Source organism: Vigna angularis, chromosome 1 (genome assembly GCF_016808095.1).
Source record: "Vigna angularis cultivar LongXiaoDou No.4 chromosome 1, ASM1680809v1, whole genome shotgun sequence".
Taxonomy (NCBI): domain Eukaryota; kingdom Viridiplantae; phylum Streptophyta; class Magnoliopsida; order Fabales; family Fabaceae; genus Vigna; species Vigna angularis.
Window position 1 is genome coordinate 54,302,563 of NC_068970.1, and position 15,276 is coordinate 54,317,838.

Below are 15,276 nucleotides of genomic sequence, written 5' to 3' on the forward strand. Positions count from 1 at the left end.
ATGGCACGAACGCAGCGGAGACAAGATAGAGGGACACAACAATGGTAGAGAGGAGGAGGACAGAGAGAAAAAGAGGGAGGAGACTGTTTGGAAAGGAGGGGGTGTAGGTATAGGGTTTGAGTGTGAGATGCGGCAGAAGAGGAGTTAAAGTTTTACTAAACTTTTTAAAAATCCAAAATATTCCTCTCTCCTCGTTGACTGTGGTAAGGGCATAGTTGGAATTAAAATTTCTTTTGGAGGTGCAGGACGAGGGTGGTGAGGTGCAGGGAGAATGACTCTTTGTTTTTCATTTAACTACACCATGTCCACCCCACCTTCTTCTCTCACCAAACAAAACCGTGGACCCCACTTCTATTCTTCTACTCCTTTTAATCTATTTTATATACTAAAACTACAACTTCACTCCATGCATCAATCTCATACGTAGCAACCCCTTCTTCTCACACTCCCCTTTTCTCTTCCCCCTTCTTCATTTAACACTCATGGTCTCACACCCCTTGCTCACTCTTTGGTTTTATTCTCACTTCTCTTTGCTTTTTACGTAACTCTTCTTCACACACCTAAACATTACAATTTTCATTTCACTATTCTCTCTCTTCCATGCTCACGGCCTCACCTCTCTTTACTCACTCTTTTACTTTTTTATTTTATTTTTATTTTTAACACTTACATGAGACACTAACCTTCTCTCCCCTCTCTCTTCTCTTCAATTTCCCTTCTCTCTTTTACGTGAACAACCCATGCACCACTTTTTCTTTCTCAACCCCAAAGTCCAAGACTCTCATCTTTTCCAATCTTCTCTCTTCATGATCCTCTTCCACACATGACACCAACCTTCATTCCCTTCACTGTTTTTCATCCAAAATTGTGCCCTTTGTTTGTCTTTCTTCCTCATCTTCTCTTTCTATCACAAAAATAAACAACCTATTTTTGAAGAAACTCTCTCTAAGCTCTCCTTCTCTATACTCCTTCAAAGTATCACACTTCACTCCTTGAATGAAACCGCATGACACCCATCCCTCACCAACACTCATTCTCATTTTCATAGTCCAAGTCTTTCTCTTCCAACAATGGAAGACAACTCTTACTCCCATCCTACCCACACTCTTGGTTAAAGAGTATAGATAAGTGTCCTTTCAAGGTGTTTAACTCATACAAGGTAAAAAGGATGCAAAATGATACACAATACAACACGGTTTAAGTGTTGATGAGTCAATATTTTATTGACTTCACTTAGCTTATTGTACCGGATTTAATCAAGGAATTGTGTTTGAATGTACAATATTATCCTATTTTCCCTAATTGTGCTAAATTTGATCGGAAATTCTTATTTTAACTAATTTGAATTATCTGAGCTAATTATTTTGCAAGGAAAATTTGGAAATAGAAATTAGGACATTTGGTAGGATACTCATTCACACACTGCGTTATTTAATTGAAAGAAGCTATACTGTATTGATTTATTTTCTGTTGAATAAAAGAAAGATGTACAGATCATGGAGACTTCAACTAGAATTGCGGTTTGGATTGGCTAAAACAAAGCACCTTCAACTCATTTTATTTTGGAGAAACAACTTAATTCCTTGATTAATCTCCTAGCATGTCACGGCCACAACATGAAGAGAGTAATCTTCAAAGTTTCTTGGTTTTATTATTTTGGGAAGAGGGAGGACAATGCATTCACGACCATGACAGCAAAATGGAAGAGCACATGTGAAGCAAAGAAATGAAATTAAGGGAGAGAATGAGTGCACATGTTGGACATGGGCAGCCATGTTTCTTTATTTTAATTTTGGTACATGATGCACATGATTTGGACGTGAAGTTCAGAAACAAAGTGGCACATGGGAAGTCTACAAAAGCTTCACGGCTGCACACTAAAGTGGAGGGCCCCCTTTTGTTTTGAATGAAGTGTTTGAAACAATTTGTTGGGCTTTTGCACCATACTAGGCAAAAATGAGGAATTTATTACGTATCTAGGCAAAAATTGACCAAAAGTGAAGTCGTGGGGGGTAATAACGACTTCAAAAGAAGAAGTCGTGCCCCCCCTGCACGACTTCACACTGTTCATAGCTATAGTGTTGAAGTCGTGCACCCTAAAAACGACTTCTGGTGCTTGTAATCGATTACAATGAAATTATAATCGATTACACAGTGTTGAAATGGAGACCCTGCATATTTTGAAATGTGTAGACAGAAAACGTACTGGTAATCGATTACGGCATGTGAGTAATCGATTACCAGGTTGTTTTTGTAGGAAGAATCACTCTGGTAATCGATTACAGGGTTTGTGTAATCGATTACCAGTGGGTTTTTGTTTGGTTTATGAAAATGATTTTGTATTTGACATATGTTATGTATTGGTTATGTTATAGGAAAAGAGAAAATAAATATATCTAGGAAATATTTATAGTAATATATGAGTAATGGATTTGATTACAATTTGGTAAGATTAAGAAAAAACTATTGGCGAAAAGGACAATTTCTCCTATGATGACCTTCGTTGCGGCAGTAAGAGCATTTTTTTGGCTTATCTGGATTGGATTGATCCATTTCATTATGAAGCCTATTTGTAGATGGTCTTCCGGATGCCTTGCGTCGCATTTTAGGATCTGGTATGAAGTTTGGACCTGTATACAGAGACCAATAGTCTTCATTTTGGATTGGGTGAAATTGTACTTCGTATGCCTTGAAAATGTTGTGAAGACTGTATACCGGATCGATTACTTGGGTTAGGGGGATATGCGAAAATATGCGAAAATGCACAAACAGCAATGACATGATGACATGGGAGACGAGTAGCTTGGAAGTGTCCACAATCACACCACCATTCATTTAGACTGACCTTGTACGAAAGTGGAACTGGGCGGTAGTGGTGAGGTGTTGAAATTTCTTGAACATCAAATTCAGAATTTTCACGATTGTAGCGATGAACATGACAATATGCGGATTGTTGTTGATTTTTCCTAATGATGTCGGCGATCTGTTCAGGATATTGGTGTCCTGCTTGTATCATGGAGTTGGCCTTTAATCCGCGTTCAACAAACCATGATTTGGGTTCATCCAAAATGCTGACAACAGATGGGTGCATAGAAATTCTCCTCCTCTACCTGAACCTCAGCGTAACCCACCTCCTCAACTATTCATACCACCACCACCACCTCCTCGTAGTCGATTTGATGAAGTCATGACGGGGATAAACGATCTCCGAACATTTGTTGGGGACAGCTTCAATACACTTAATGAAACGATGAATGCAAGATTTGAACAATTGGAGCTGAATATGGGTGACCGGTTCGATACTATTGATGCTAGAGTTGAAAATGTGGAGCACGACATCCAGTATCTGCGTCGTCATTTTGGTCCACACGGTGGACCATCTTCCTAGATGCCTTTCAATTTGTACTTTCATTTTATTTTCATTTTAGGTTGTTCTTCTTTATGTAATGCACTTTTCATTGAATAAAATACTTTGTCTTTTCATATTATCATATTCTCTTATTTTTATTAAATCAAATGATATACTCTTCCTATACAAAACAATACATCACAATGTAATCAACAACGATGCGTGCTTACACAACTTCATATCAACACACTTAATAAACTTCAACATATCCACCACAATTACAATACAAAATTTCATAAACCAACCAAAAACACACTGGTAATCGATTACAACGACCCTGTAATCGCTTACCAGTGTCAATCTTCCACCAAAAACAACCTGGTAATCGATTACACACCTGCCGTAATCGATTACCAGTGCGTTTTTCCCATTAAACTTGAAGTCGTGCTGGGTGACCACGATTTCAACACGTTGTAATCGATTACCAGCACACTGTAATCGATTACAGTCCTCTGAAGTCGTTTTTGGGGTGCACGACTTCAGCACTGTAGTAATCTACAGTGTGAAGTCGTGCAGGGGGGCACGACTTCTTCATTTGAAGTCGTTTGGGCCCCCACGACTTCCCCATTTACGTAAATTTGTTTGACTTTGCCTATTTTGGTAATATAAGAGGCAAATTTGCCCATTCTCGTGCAAAAGCCCAATTTGTTGGGAAGGTGCACATCTCACACAATTCTCGGCACACCATTCACCATTTGGAGAGAAAACACACATATTTTTATCTTTGGAAAACACGTGGGAATTGGATAATGATGGAAGTTGCACATCATGGCAAAAACAAAATGCAACCACCAACACACTCCACCTCACGGCTTTGTTTTCTCTCCTGCTGCACTATTGAAATTTATTTTCTTTCTTTCTATTGATGGGTTTCAAGTTAAGACAAGGTGCAACCATGGAGACCATCCTCTTGAGCTCACGGCTGCCAACACAATCAAGTCCAGCAGTAGAGGTTTCAAGCGTTCCAGCTTCACAATGCTTCATCCAGCAGTTGGTCCAGGCCGTGAGATAGCAAGGAAGTGGACTTCATGGCAGCAGTGTGCATCAGCTGGTCCATCTTGGAGTAGGGCAGCTCATGGAAGACCACGGTCTTGGTCCAGCAAGAGGTGCAGCCACCACAAACACAAAACTCAAATCCAATAGTTTGGAGAAGAAACACGCTGGCAGCAGGGGCCCATGGAAATTAAGTGGAGTACTGATTTTAATTGGTGATTGAATGGGATAGGAGAACTCACGGTCTTGGTTCAGCAGCTAAGGAAGCTAGTGGAGGTGAGTCATTGTCTTTAGTGTTCCATTACCTTAAGTGCTCCATGCACTAATCCTGAGGGCTCCATCCACTTAAGAAACAATCATCATTCTGCAAATGGAGTGGAGAGTCCATATAGCAAGTGGAAGTGCACGGTTGGAAGGGAGAGAGATCATTTACACATTTTTCTGGTTCTGAGTTTGGAGGGTAGCTAGAGAGAGTTTGGAGTTGGAAAACCATGAGCTAGACACAACAAAATTCTGAGTTTTTGAGAGGAGGAAACCGTAAGCTTGGTGGGGGCCGAGAGCTGCAAAGGATGGTGGGAGGATGAAGAAACCGTTAATGCTGGAATGAAGAAGGGTGTAACTTGAAGTTCTTGTTGCCTTCTTCATTGGTTTTGCACACTTTTCATTTCAACTTTTATTCACCTCTGTTATATTCATCTGTGTATTTTATGAACTGTGATTTGTATTATGTTGTGCAAGATACTATTGTAATTTGAAGGTTTGTAATTTCATTTTGAAGTGTTTCATTTCTTTTACTTTATGCTGTAAAGTCACGGCTGTTTAAGGGTTGTTCATGCTTCTTTCATTTAAGTTTTCTTTGATGAACTTTATTGAATGATTTTATGGTTTAAAGCTTTAATGTTCACGACTGTTTTAAGTTGGGAGAATGAAGTATTGTTTCATGCTTTAATTTGATGTTGTTGAATGAAAAGAAGCAAAGCTTAAGGTAACTTAATGAAGATTTTCACGGCTGGAATGGTAAGTAATTTGTTTGAAGATGAAGAAGTAATTTAGGTGGGAGTAGGTGTGTACGTACAAGCCTTCTTCTTGTAAGAAACCAAACATCTTTTCTCTAAATCCATTTGCATTTAGTCCAACATGTGGGACCTTTTATTACATTTGAATTTGTTTTTTTAGTTGTTTTGAAGAATGAAAACCGTAGCTAGAATGATGTGAACGTGAATTTGATTATGTGGGTAAAACAATTCCAATTGCTTTTCAGTTAGGAAAAAGACTAAAAGTATTAATTGAAGTGGAAGTAAAGTTTTCTTTGTAAAAATCAAGTGCTGTGGATGTAGGAAGGCATGGTGTTGGATGAAGGAACCTAATTCTAGTTTTTGTTTTCAATGAAACATGTCACTTATTTTTATTTTACTATTCAAGAATTTTATTTCAAGAATCCTTCATGAATTTCATTTTCAATTAAGTGTTTTTATTTTGTTTTCATTGTCTATTGTCTTTTACCGGTTAGTTTTACAATAGTTAAAATTTATTTCAACGCTTTTTTTTTGTACAAAAACAACAATCACAAACCCCCCCTTCGTGTTGAATCTGAGACTGAAACAAAATTGGTCCTTGAGAGACGACCTAGGAGTCAAATCCTAGCTATACTGCATTCTTATTGCACATCAAATTTGTATGACCACGACAGTCGTATCAAGTGTACCCATGATATTTTCCATAAACATGCATCATTCCAAGGTGCCCAAAACATATATACCCATTACACAACAAAACTTTCAAAAATATAAGCACCCATCGTATACCCCTTTACAACACCATTTTGAAATCCACATGTATGCCCCAAAGTAAACCCAATACAATAGCAAAATGAGAATTAACATATGACCACCCCTCTACCCAATCCATACGTAAAAGATATTATACCAAGGTCATGAATGCATCATCACTAAAAAAATAATCACCTTCTACCCATCATACACTATATTATATTCCTAAGTTAAACCCCTTACCTCAATTTCAAGCTAGCTTCCAAAGGCTCTTAGGTTTCCTTTCCTCACTAGACAACAAGCTTCCACTCCTCTTGGTCTCCTACAAGTGATGTCCAAAAACTCCAAGGCTAGGGTGGCTCTTCCTTTCTCTCCCAACTTGGTTGCTCTCCAAAATCTCTTTTCCACTCTCCAAGCTTTAACCTCCCCCAAAGTCATTTTCAAGCCTCCTAAGTCTAAAAAACATGTACCCACCCAAGCAAGTGGAAAACAATATGTGCCCACCCAAGCAAAGTGGAAAACAACATGTGCCCACCCAAGCAAAGTAGAAAAAAAGAAATGGCCCAATGAGAATAAAAGCTCCCTCTTGGAATCAATTAATGGAAGCACTTCCACGCTCATTATAACACTTAAATTTCTATCTTTCTTAACTCATAGTGGGACCCACATGTCAAGGTGGAAATTAAAAAGAGCTAAGAGCCTTTTTGGTCTTAGGAGAGCTTGAACTTGAGACCAAGCACACACCCCCTCCCATGCACACTCACATCACCCACTAGACCAGGCTCCATCCGCTGATATAATAGCGCAAACAATTATACTTAAATACTCTTTCAACCTTTTTCGAAATTTACTATGAGACCAATATTAATTTAATTTTCTTCTCTTCCTTAAATATTCCTCAACATTGCTTTTCATCACAATTTATTATATAATACCACAAAATAAAGTATTGAAGGTAAGAAATCATTTTATTTATATGGGTCTTACACAAAGGCCTAGACTGACTATCCAGATATTGTATGGAATGTTGAGTTACAGAGGTTCCTGCACTTGTGGTGGCCTCTACTGCTTTGTAGATCCCTTGCCAATGGGTTTCACTCTAGCACACGTAAGGTTAGTCCTCAAACACCCTTTTGCTAAATGGAGAAAGTGATAATGTTAATTCTTACCAATATCTAAGCATCATTTTAGTAGCAAAATCAACTCCTTTCTAGCTTGTAACTTGCTTAATCCTCTTCTTTTGTGTTGTTTTCTAAATAAATGTGTTTTGGGATACATTGATATAACTTCATCACTAATCCCATTATTTTGTAGCTAAAACTATGCTTGGAAGAATCTCCAACAATGTAGAGAACTGAATCAGCCACAAAAGCAAACAAATCTGTAGAAAAACCAGAAAAAGAAGTAGTGTTGTTGAACCTAGCTGGGGCCCCCCTAGCTCAAGGGGGCTAGAGCGCCACTGCATCATGATTGTCGTGCACTAGGGCGCCCCCCATACAGGGGGGCTGGAGCGCCATTTTTTGCTGACATGACAGATTTGTCTATTTAACTCAGAAACGCAAAGAGCTTTAGGTCTTTAGTTCTTTAGAGGCGCGATTTCACTGCTGAAGCTCATGGAGGCCGTGAGGAGCTTGTGGGAACATCTCCTTCTCTTCCATTGGGTCTCCTTCTTCTTCCATCTTCCATTTTGTAAGCTTTATGGTTCTCCATGGAAGTGGAGAACCAGATTCATCTTGTTAGGGATTGTTCTAGCCTATGAATTCTTGTGTAATGGATGATTGATTTGATTATATATATGTCTTTTCTATCAATTGCTAGTATTATTGTTTCCAATCTTAAAGCTTGCATGTAATAGGAATGTTCATGACTTGAATTTGGGGTTTCATGGATTATGGGGACATAAGATGGAACCTTGAACTGAAACAAGAGTCCTTGTGGTCATTGATTCTAGGAATGGAAGATGATTCACATGTTGTCTTAAGATCCTAGCTCTTTAATGTGGGTTTGCTTGTTAGATTTTCCAAGGGATTGGAGTTTAATAGGGAAAACCTAGGCTCTTCCACATAAGGGATTAGGGCTAGAATGTTCTTGTGGATTGAGTTTTGTAAATTGATGGAGAGGAGATGAAATTGGGTAAGCACAAGAGTGAAATAGGTGAAAACTAACCTTAGCAATGTCATTTCATATAATTTCTAGTGTTGTCCATATATAAGTGCCTTTAATGACCAAAGTCCAACCATTGTATATTTGTGAATTTATCTCTTTGCACATGCTTGTAAATGAATGTTGTTCTATTGAGTCTAGATGAGTTGTTAATCGCACAATTCTCTAGTATTATGAGTCTCTTGGGAAAACGATACCTAGTCTTGCCATGGTTTATTACTTGAAACGATTTGGTGCACTTGCCGAAATCACTCAACAGAAAGGCCCCTCAGGCTCAAACCTCCTGCTATTCTCACGATATGACTCGTCATTCTCTACTTGAACATGCATTATCATTAGAATGTCAGGATAAAACTCAGCTTAACTTCGACCATTCATAATATCAATACTTGAAACCATATCGAAACCATTTGAAACCATACTTATATTCATATACTTCCACATTGAATTCCCACATATAACATCATTGATCATATACATAACATTGTTTCCAATTCATATTACAAATCAATTCATACTCCACAACAAGTAGTAGAAACCAATCATTCAAACACACATACATTGCACACACTTTAAGAAAATATGTAAAAACTTAGTTGAAAATCTGATATTTTTTCTCAGCCACCATTTATGCTCGCTAAGCTAAAAGTGTTTGCTAGCCCATTCGCTCAACCACCAATACTCGTTGTGCGAAAACAGAAATAATGAGCTCTGCTCACTCACCTCTCGCTCAGCTAAAAGTGTTATGCTCGCTCAATGGACACATACTCGCTCAACGAGACTGCATAATTCTGCAACACCAAAACTGCAGAATTTGCATTCCTCAATCACTCATGATCTATCCTATGTATCTTTTCCAACTTCTAACACTCCTAGATTGTATTCTAAACTAAAATTGACCTAACCAAACGCATATAAACCAACCTAAACTCGTTTTAAACTAATTAACCACAAGATTTCAATCTAAAATTAACCAAAACCTCACTTTATAGACTCAAATTGAATTATACCAGTTATAGTTTATTTTAAACAACTTAGGGACTCCAACAAGTCCCAAATGACTTATTAACACCCTCTAAAATGACCATTTATACACAAAACCTAAAATTCAAAATCTCACTCGTTCAAACCCCAAAAATACACTTAATCAACTTTGTAAAACTACTCCAAAATGACTATTACTCCAAACTAACACACCTATCAACTAATTCTAATCCCGACAAGTTACAAATGACCAAATTAACTGTCCTGAATCACAAATTCTCACTTTATACTAGTATTTTGAGAAAATCACATCTCAAACCTCCATTTTAGACCAAATTGACTAATAACTCTACTCCCACCTTACTCTTAACATTTCAACCGAATTTAACACCAACACAATCATACTAACTACAATCACAAAGTTTACTTTAATTTCACACAAAACTCACACAAAGTATAAAGCATCATACCATTCATTATTCTTAGTCAAACACAATTAACATTAAAAAAATCATTTTAGACATATCCAACATTATATAATAACATACATATCAATAATCACAATTTCACACATTATTATCTAATTTAAAGACAAACAATGACTTTCCTTGCCTCTTAAAAAAACTACCCAACTCTAAGAACGCTTCGTCGATTACTTGAATCGCAAGGAATACCTAGACGAATCTACGAAACACCAAATTGGAAACATAGAGAGTCCTTCAAACTCTAGATCAACAAAAAACAAAGGAAGAAAACCAATTGATACATGCAAAACAATTTCTAGAAAGATGATACGTTTTAAAATAATAAAACTCGTTTATAACAAGATTATTTATAAATAAACTATTTAATATTAAAATAATCGAGTTTCACTGTTTTTAAACTACTACCACTTTTAAAATATATATTTTTTTAGTTTTACAATATAGATGACAAGACTTATAATTACGTGACATCTTTATTTTTATCTTATTTTACAATATTTTTTTTATTTTGTTATATATATATATTAAAATTTTAAATTAAAAAATGAAAGTATTTTTTTTCTGTAAAATATCGTATCACAACTAATTCACATCATTTATGAAATTAGTAAGCTTCACCGTCATTTTATTTTCAAGTCACATCCTTAGTGACATAACCTCTCACATAAACTTTGATATAATTCATTTTTTCCATCTCATTGTACAATCAAATTATACTTTATAAATAAATTTAAAACTGACATGATAACACTATTAAATTTTTCGAAAGGACTTAGGTCTTGATCTTTTGATTTTACTTAGTAACCATAAAACCCTTAAAAATGAAAAGTCTTTAAATTTTCTTATTTCAACACTTTCCAATTTTTTTTTTTTTTATAAAAAGATCTTAATGACTTTTTTTCTTGAAGAATCGTCCTATATAAGTTTCTCGGTGTCATACTATCTAGAGATATTTTTCAATCAAGTATATTGATACATATTCGATAGACTCTTTTCAATGACGTATTCTTGTTGACCTCTTCAAGAAATATTGCACACTAATTATTAATTAGGGTAAATAATTGAATAATACCATGGAATAATTCAGATAAATTTACCTTGATGAATTAAATGTAAATTTTTGTTAAATGAAATTTATTTATATAGATATATGGGGTGGATGATTATTGAAGGGCTGAGTGTGAAGCTATGTCCCCACAGAGTATGATTCTGTTGTCAACGATCCTAATCCTCCTCCATGGAGATCTGAAGTCAAGCAGCACAGGATCTCCAGATATCCACGATGTTCTCCCTGAGTACGGTTTTCCAAAGGGTCTTCTTCCGAACAACGTGATCTCCTACACCCTCTCCTCCGACGCCTCCTTCATCCTCCACTTAGATGCTCCCTGCTATGTCTACTGGGAGAACCAGTTGGTCTACTACAACACCCTAATCAAGGGCACCCTCACCTACGGTTCCGTCTCCCACGTCTCAGGGATTCAGGCACAGAAACTCTTCCTCTGGCTCCCCGTCACCGGAATCAAGCTCCACCAGGATTCCGGCACGCTTCAGTTTTTCGTCGGAGCTCTTTCGCAGGAATTCCCCGTCACCGACTTCCAAGATGTACCTGGGTGCGCCCGTACAGGATCGCTGCTCAATCCAAATCTTTTCCTTCCTCTGTAACCCTCCTCTTCCTTCTTCCTTCTCTCCTCCGTCTTCTTCAAATTAAACACTTTATTTTACCAACTGAAATAATATTCATTAAAATCTGTATGCATTTGGAGTGAAATTTCATCATCATTAAATTTGTCTCTTCATAGCATCTATATAAAGTACAGTGTAAAAGTTCCTCTTCACTCTATTATTCCAAAGCACGGATGATGTGATTTTATTGTTTTGATGCTGTTTCTTAGTTTGTTTTTAATTAATTTTGATGTTTTAAAATATATTAAAAAAATTATATACAAATATCAGTATATATTAAAAGTTTAGGAGAGATTAGCACAAAAGTTTCAACTGAAAATTCAGATTCTTTTTTTGACATTTTGACATTCTAAGATTAATTTTTCGATAAATATCTAAAAAAACCCCAAAAACAATACATTTAACAATTAGTCGAAACTAGTTTTTAATAAGTTAAAATAAAATTTTAAAAAATATAATGTATAAATTAATTTAAATATACTTAATTTTAACATGCAGAAAAAATAATTAATTTTTCTTCTTATTTTTCTCATTTAGAAATGTTTACAATGAAGTTTATGCAATTATAGTAATATCTAATAGCTGCTAAAAGATTATAATCCGACGACTAAGGGTGCGATTGGATCAATTTATCCACAAAGATCTATAAACATAAAATAAAATAAAATAATTTTTTCTATAACTACAGATTAGTTTTTGTGTAGTTAATTTTAAGTCATGGAAACAAGTTATAAGTTTTTAGAGGGAAATTTATCCAAATATATCAAAATGAATAAATTATTATTATTTATTATTATTAAATACAATATTTTGTAAACTTTACATATAAAATAATTATAAAAAACAAGTCGTGAATTTTTTAAAATTTTATAAATGCTTATCTACAACTTAATATATTAGAACATATTTGCTTAATGTAAAATATTAATTTTTTTTACTAATATTAATCAACCTACATAATTTAAATGCAAGTCACACTTTAAGTATGAGTTTGATATAAAAATGATGAGGATATCTCTTAAGTTTTTAACTAGTACTCTAAAGAACATAAAAGTTGATTTTAATAAGATGAATACATTTTTTGAGATTAAAAAGAAAAAACTTTGTATATCTAAAGGATCTTTAAAAGAGTAACTCATAAAAGAAACACATGAAGATGAATGGAAGAAACATTTGAGACTATAAAAAGTTTAGAAGTTATGAATGGTCATTTTTCTTTATGTTGTGCAAATATGGTATTGAAAAAGCACAATTTATAAAGAATCAAACACTACTTAAACAAAGGATTTCACCACTGACAGTCGCATCAACAAGAGCAGCAATGAAGGTTCATAAAGGAAGAAGCTATTGATGAGCAGACAAATAGCTTTGGAGAAGGAGAAAGAAGACATCAAAATGGCTGATGCATTCATCAACAACTTCCACAAACAGTTGACGATTTAGAGAGAAAATAAACATGATTTGAGCATAATGAAATTGCTATAGTGGCTAAATAATAGTATGTTTGTTACTATAATTGGTATAGCAATCTTAGTATACAATGATATTACAGAAGGCCCTCATAAGGGAGAATACAATTGCAAAACAAATCATTCTGTATCCAATCAAATTTCATTGCTAACTTCTATACTAATGAATCAACCCTTTATTCTATACCTCTTCAACCAATCTTCTATTCTGACATTATCCCAAGACTAAACGCTGCTGCAAGGGATGGTATACTCTGTTCATATCTGAAAAAATTGCTTGGATCTACCTTTGTCTTTACCTCTACCAATCTATCAAAGTTTTTTTTGAAATACTTCTCACCCCAAACTCTAGCATCTTCATAAGTAGCATTTCCAGGTCCATTAACCCCTATATCAACATCTCTATAGTTCAGATATGAACTTCTGGGTGACTTTGACACATAAGGCGTCATATAATCATAGAGCCTCCGAATCAGATCCAAATATCTGTTACCAACATCTTCACCCTCCTCTTTCCAATTCACGGAGTACTGAATTTTGTATAAGTTACCAGCCCTGTGTGGAAACGGTACTTCCATCTCAGAAATCTCACCCATTCTCCCACCATAGGGGTTCAGTGTGAGAACAGGTTTTTCTAGCTCCATCATTTTACTCCATACACCTTCAAACCCAGTTTTGGAAATAGGTTGCTGCACATAATCTGATTTCTTCTTCAAGAATTTCTCAGGTGTATCATGCCTTTGAAGCAGAACATCAACCGAAGTTCCCACTGGAAAGTTGTCCCAAAACAACACCGAATCGATCCAACTCATTTCAATGCAGTCTTCACCAACCAAACCCAATTCAGGGAAGCTATCACTCATCACGCGAACCAAATCTTGAGCATTTCCAAGAAATAAGGCATTGAACTTGGCTCTGATTGTCTTCTGACCCTTCCTTTTGACAGCACTAAGAACCACTCTTATAAACAATCCATCATGTATGTTACCGGCAACATACTGCCATCGATGAACAACATCAGTAGCCCCTTGTTCCAATGTTTTTTGAACTCTAAAAACTGTGACAACCTCAGGGACAGGAACCAGCTTGATTTTCCACGACACAATGACCCCAAAGCTAGCACCCCCACCTCCTCTAATCCCCCAGAAAAGATCCTCCCCCATTTTCTTCCTGTCCAAGACTCTCCCTTCAGCATCCACAATCACAGCATCCAAAACATGATCCACAGAAAGACCAAATTTTCTCATCATGTTCCCATACCCTCCCCCACTGAAGTGTCCTCCAACACCAACACTGTGACACACCCCAGCCGGGAAACCATACACCTTACTCCTCTCAGCAATCGCATGATAAAGTTCACCAATCGTTGACCCGGAGTCAACCCACACAGTCTCATCCTCCAAATTGACCTCCACTGATCTCATCATGAACATGTCCATGATCGCAAACGGGGACCTTGACACGTAGGAAAGACCATCATAGTCATGGCCCCCACTTCTTATTCTGATCTGAAGTTGGAAACTTTTGCAGCAGATGATGGAGGCTTGGATGTGGGAGATGTGAGTTGGGGAAACGATGAACAATGGTTTAGGAGTAGTGGGAGAAGTGAATCTGAGGTTTCTGATGTAGGATTGCAAGATGGGAATGTACGAGGTGGTGTTAGGGAAATAGGTGACAGAGGAGATTGGATAGGAAGGGTCCGAATGAAGAGAGAGACACTGCAGAATGGCGTCTTCAACAGGATCTGAGGCCGCCATTAGAAGAAAGATTGAGAGAAAAGGTAAGATTGCAGAAACAAGCATCTTCTATGATGGAAATGTTTTCTGGTTCACCTCTCAGAGGAAAGAAGAAAATAATCTTTCAAAATCTATGTATTTTTTATTATGTGAAAAAAAAATTAAAAATATTTAATCTGAAACACCATGTAATAAAATCTTCGGAATGAATTTTCTAAAATAATTTAAAATATGATTTTAGGAAGTATAAAATTGAGGAATTTCAATATAATTGCTACCTCTTGGGCAAATTGGCATTTAAGGACTTATTGATCTGAGATCATTGGTTAGTAAAACATATATTGCTTGCAATTACCAATGCTCATCCCAACATTTTTAATGTTTGGCTCAATTCTATTTAGTTACAACTGTTTATATATTATTTCCCAAAATTAAGTCTTTATTCACTCACGAAATCGTAACGGTTGCTTCGATTATTAAATTATTGTTACGCTTTGTTTACAAGTTGTTCTCTTTTCTCCTATTTTTTTTATCTTCTTTTAATCACAATTTTCTCTTCTTCTTATTTTTTATTTTATTTTCTTT

At 36.0% G+C, this 15,276-nt stretch overlaps 2 protein-coding genes across 2 annotated transcripts; one reads left to right on the forward strand and one right to left on the reverse strand.

Annotated features, from left to right (window-relative positions):
• The first annotated feature begins 10,952 nt into the window (after positions 1-10,952).
• LOC108338698 (uncharacterized) lies at positions 10,953-11,680 on the forward strand. Its single transcript, XM_017575746.2, has one exon. The coding sequence runs from the start codon at positions 10,992-10,994 to the stop codon at positions 11,463-11,465; it is 474 nt and encodes a 157-aa protein (XP_017431235.1). The 5' UTR covers positions 10,953-10,991; the 3' UTR covers positions 11,466-11,680.
• A 1,295-nt stretch (positions 11,681-12,975) lies between these two features.
• LOC108334297 (berberine bridge enzyme-like 8) lies at positions 12,976-14,825 on the reverse strand. Its single transcript, XM_017570061.2, has one exon. It carries the CDS (start codon positions 14,755-14,757, stop codon positions 13,159-13,161), a length of 1,599 nt encoding a protein of 532 aa, XP_017425550.1. The 5' UTR covers positions 14,758-14,825; the 3' UTR covers positions 12,976-13,158.
• Positions 14,826-15,276: the final 451 nt, after the last annotated feature.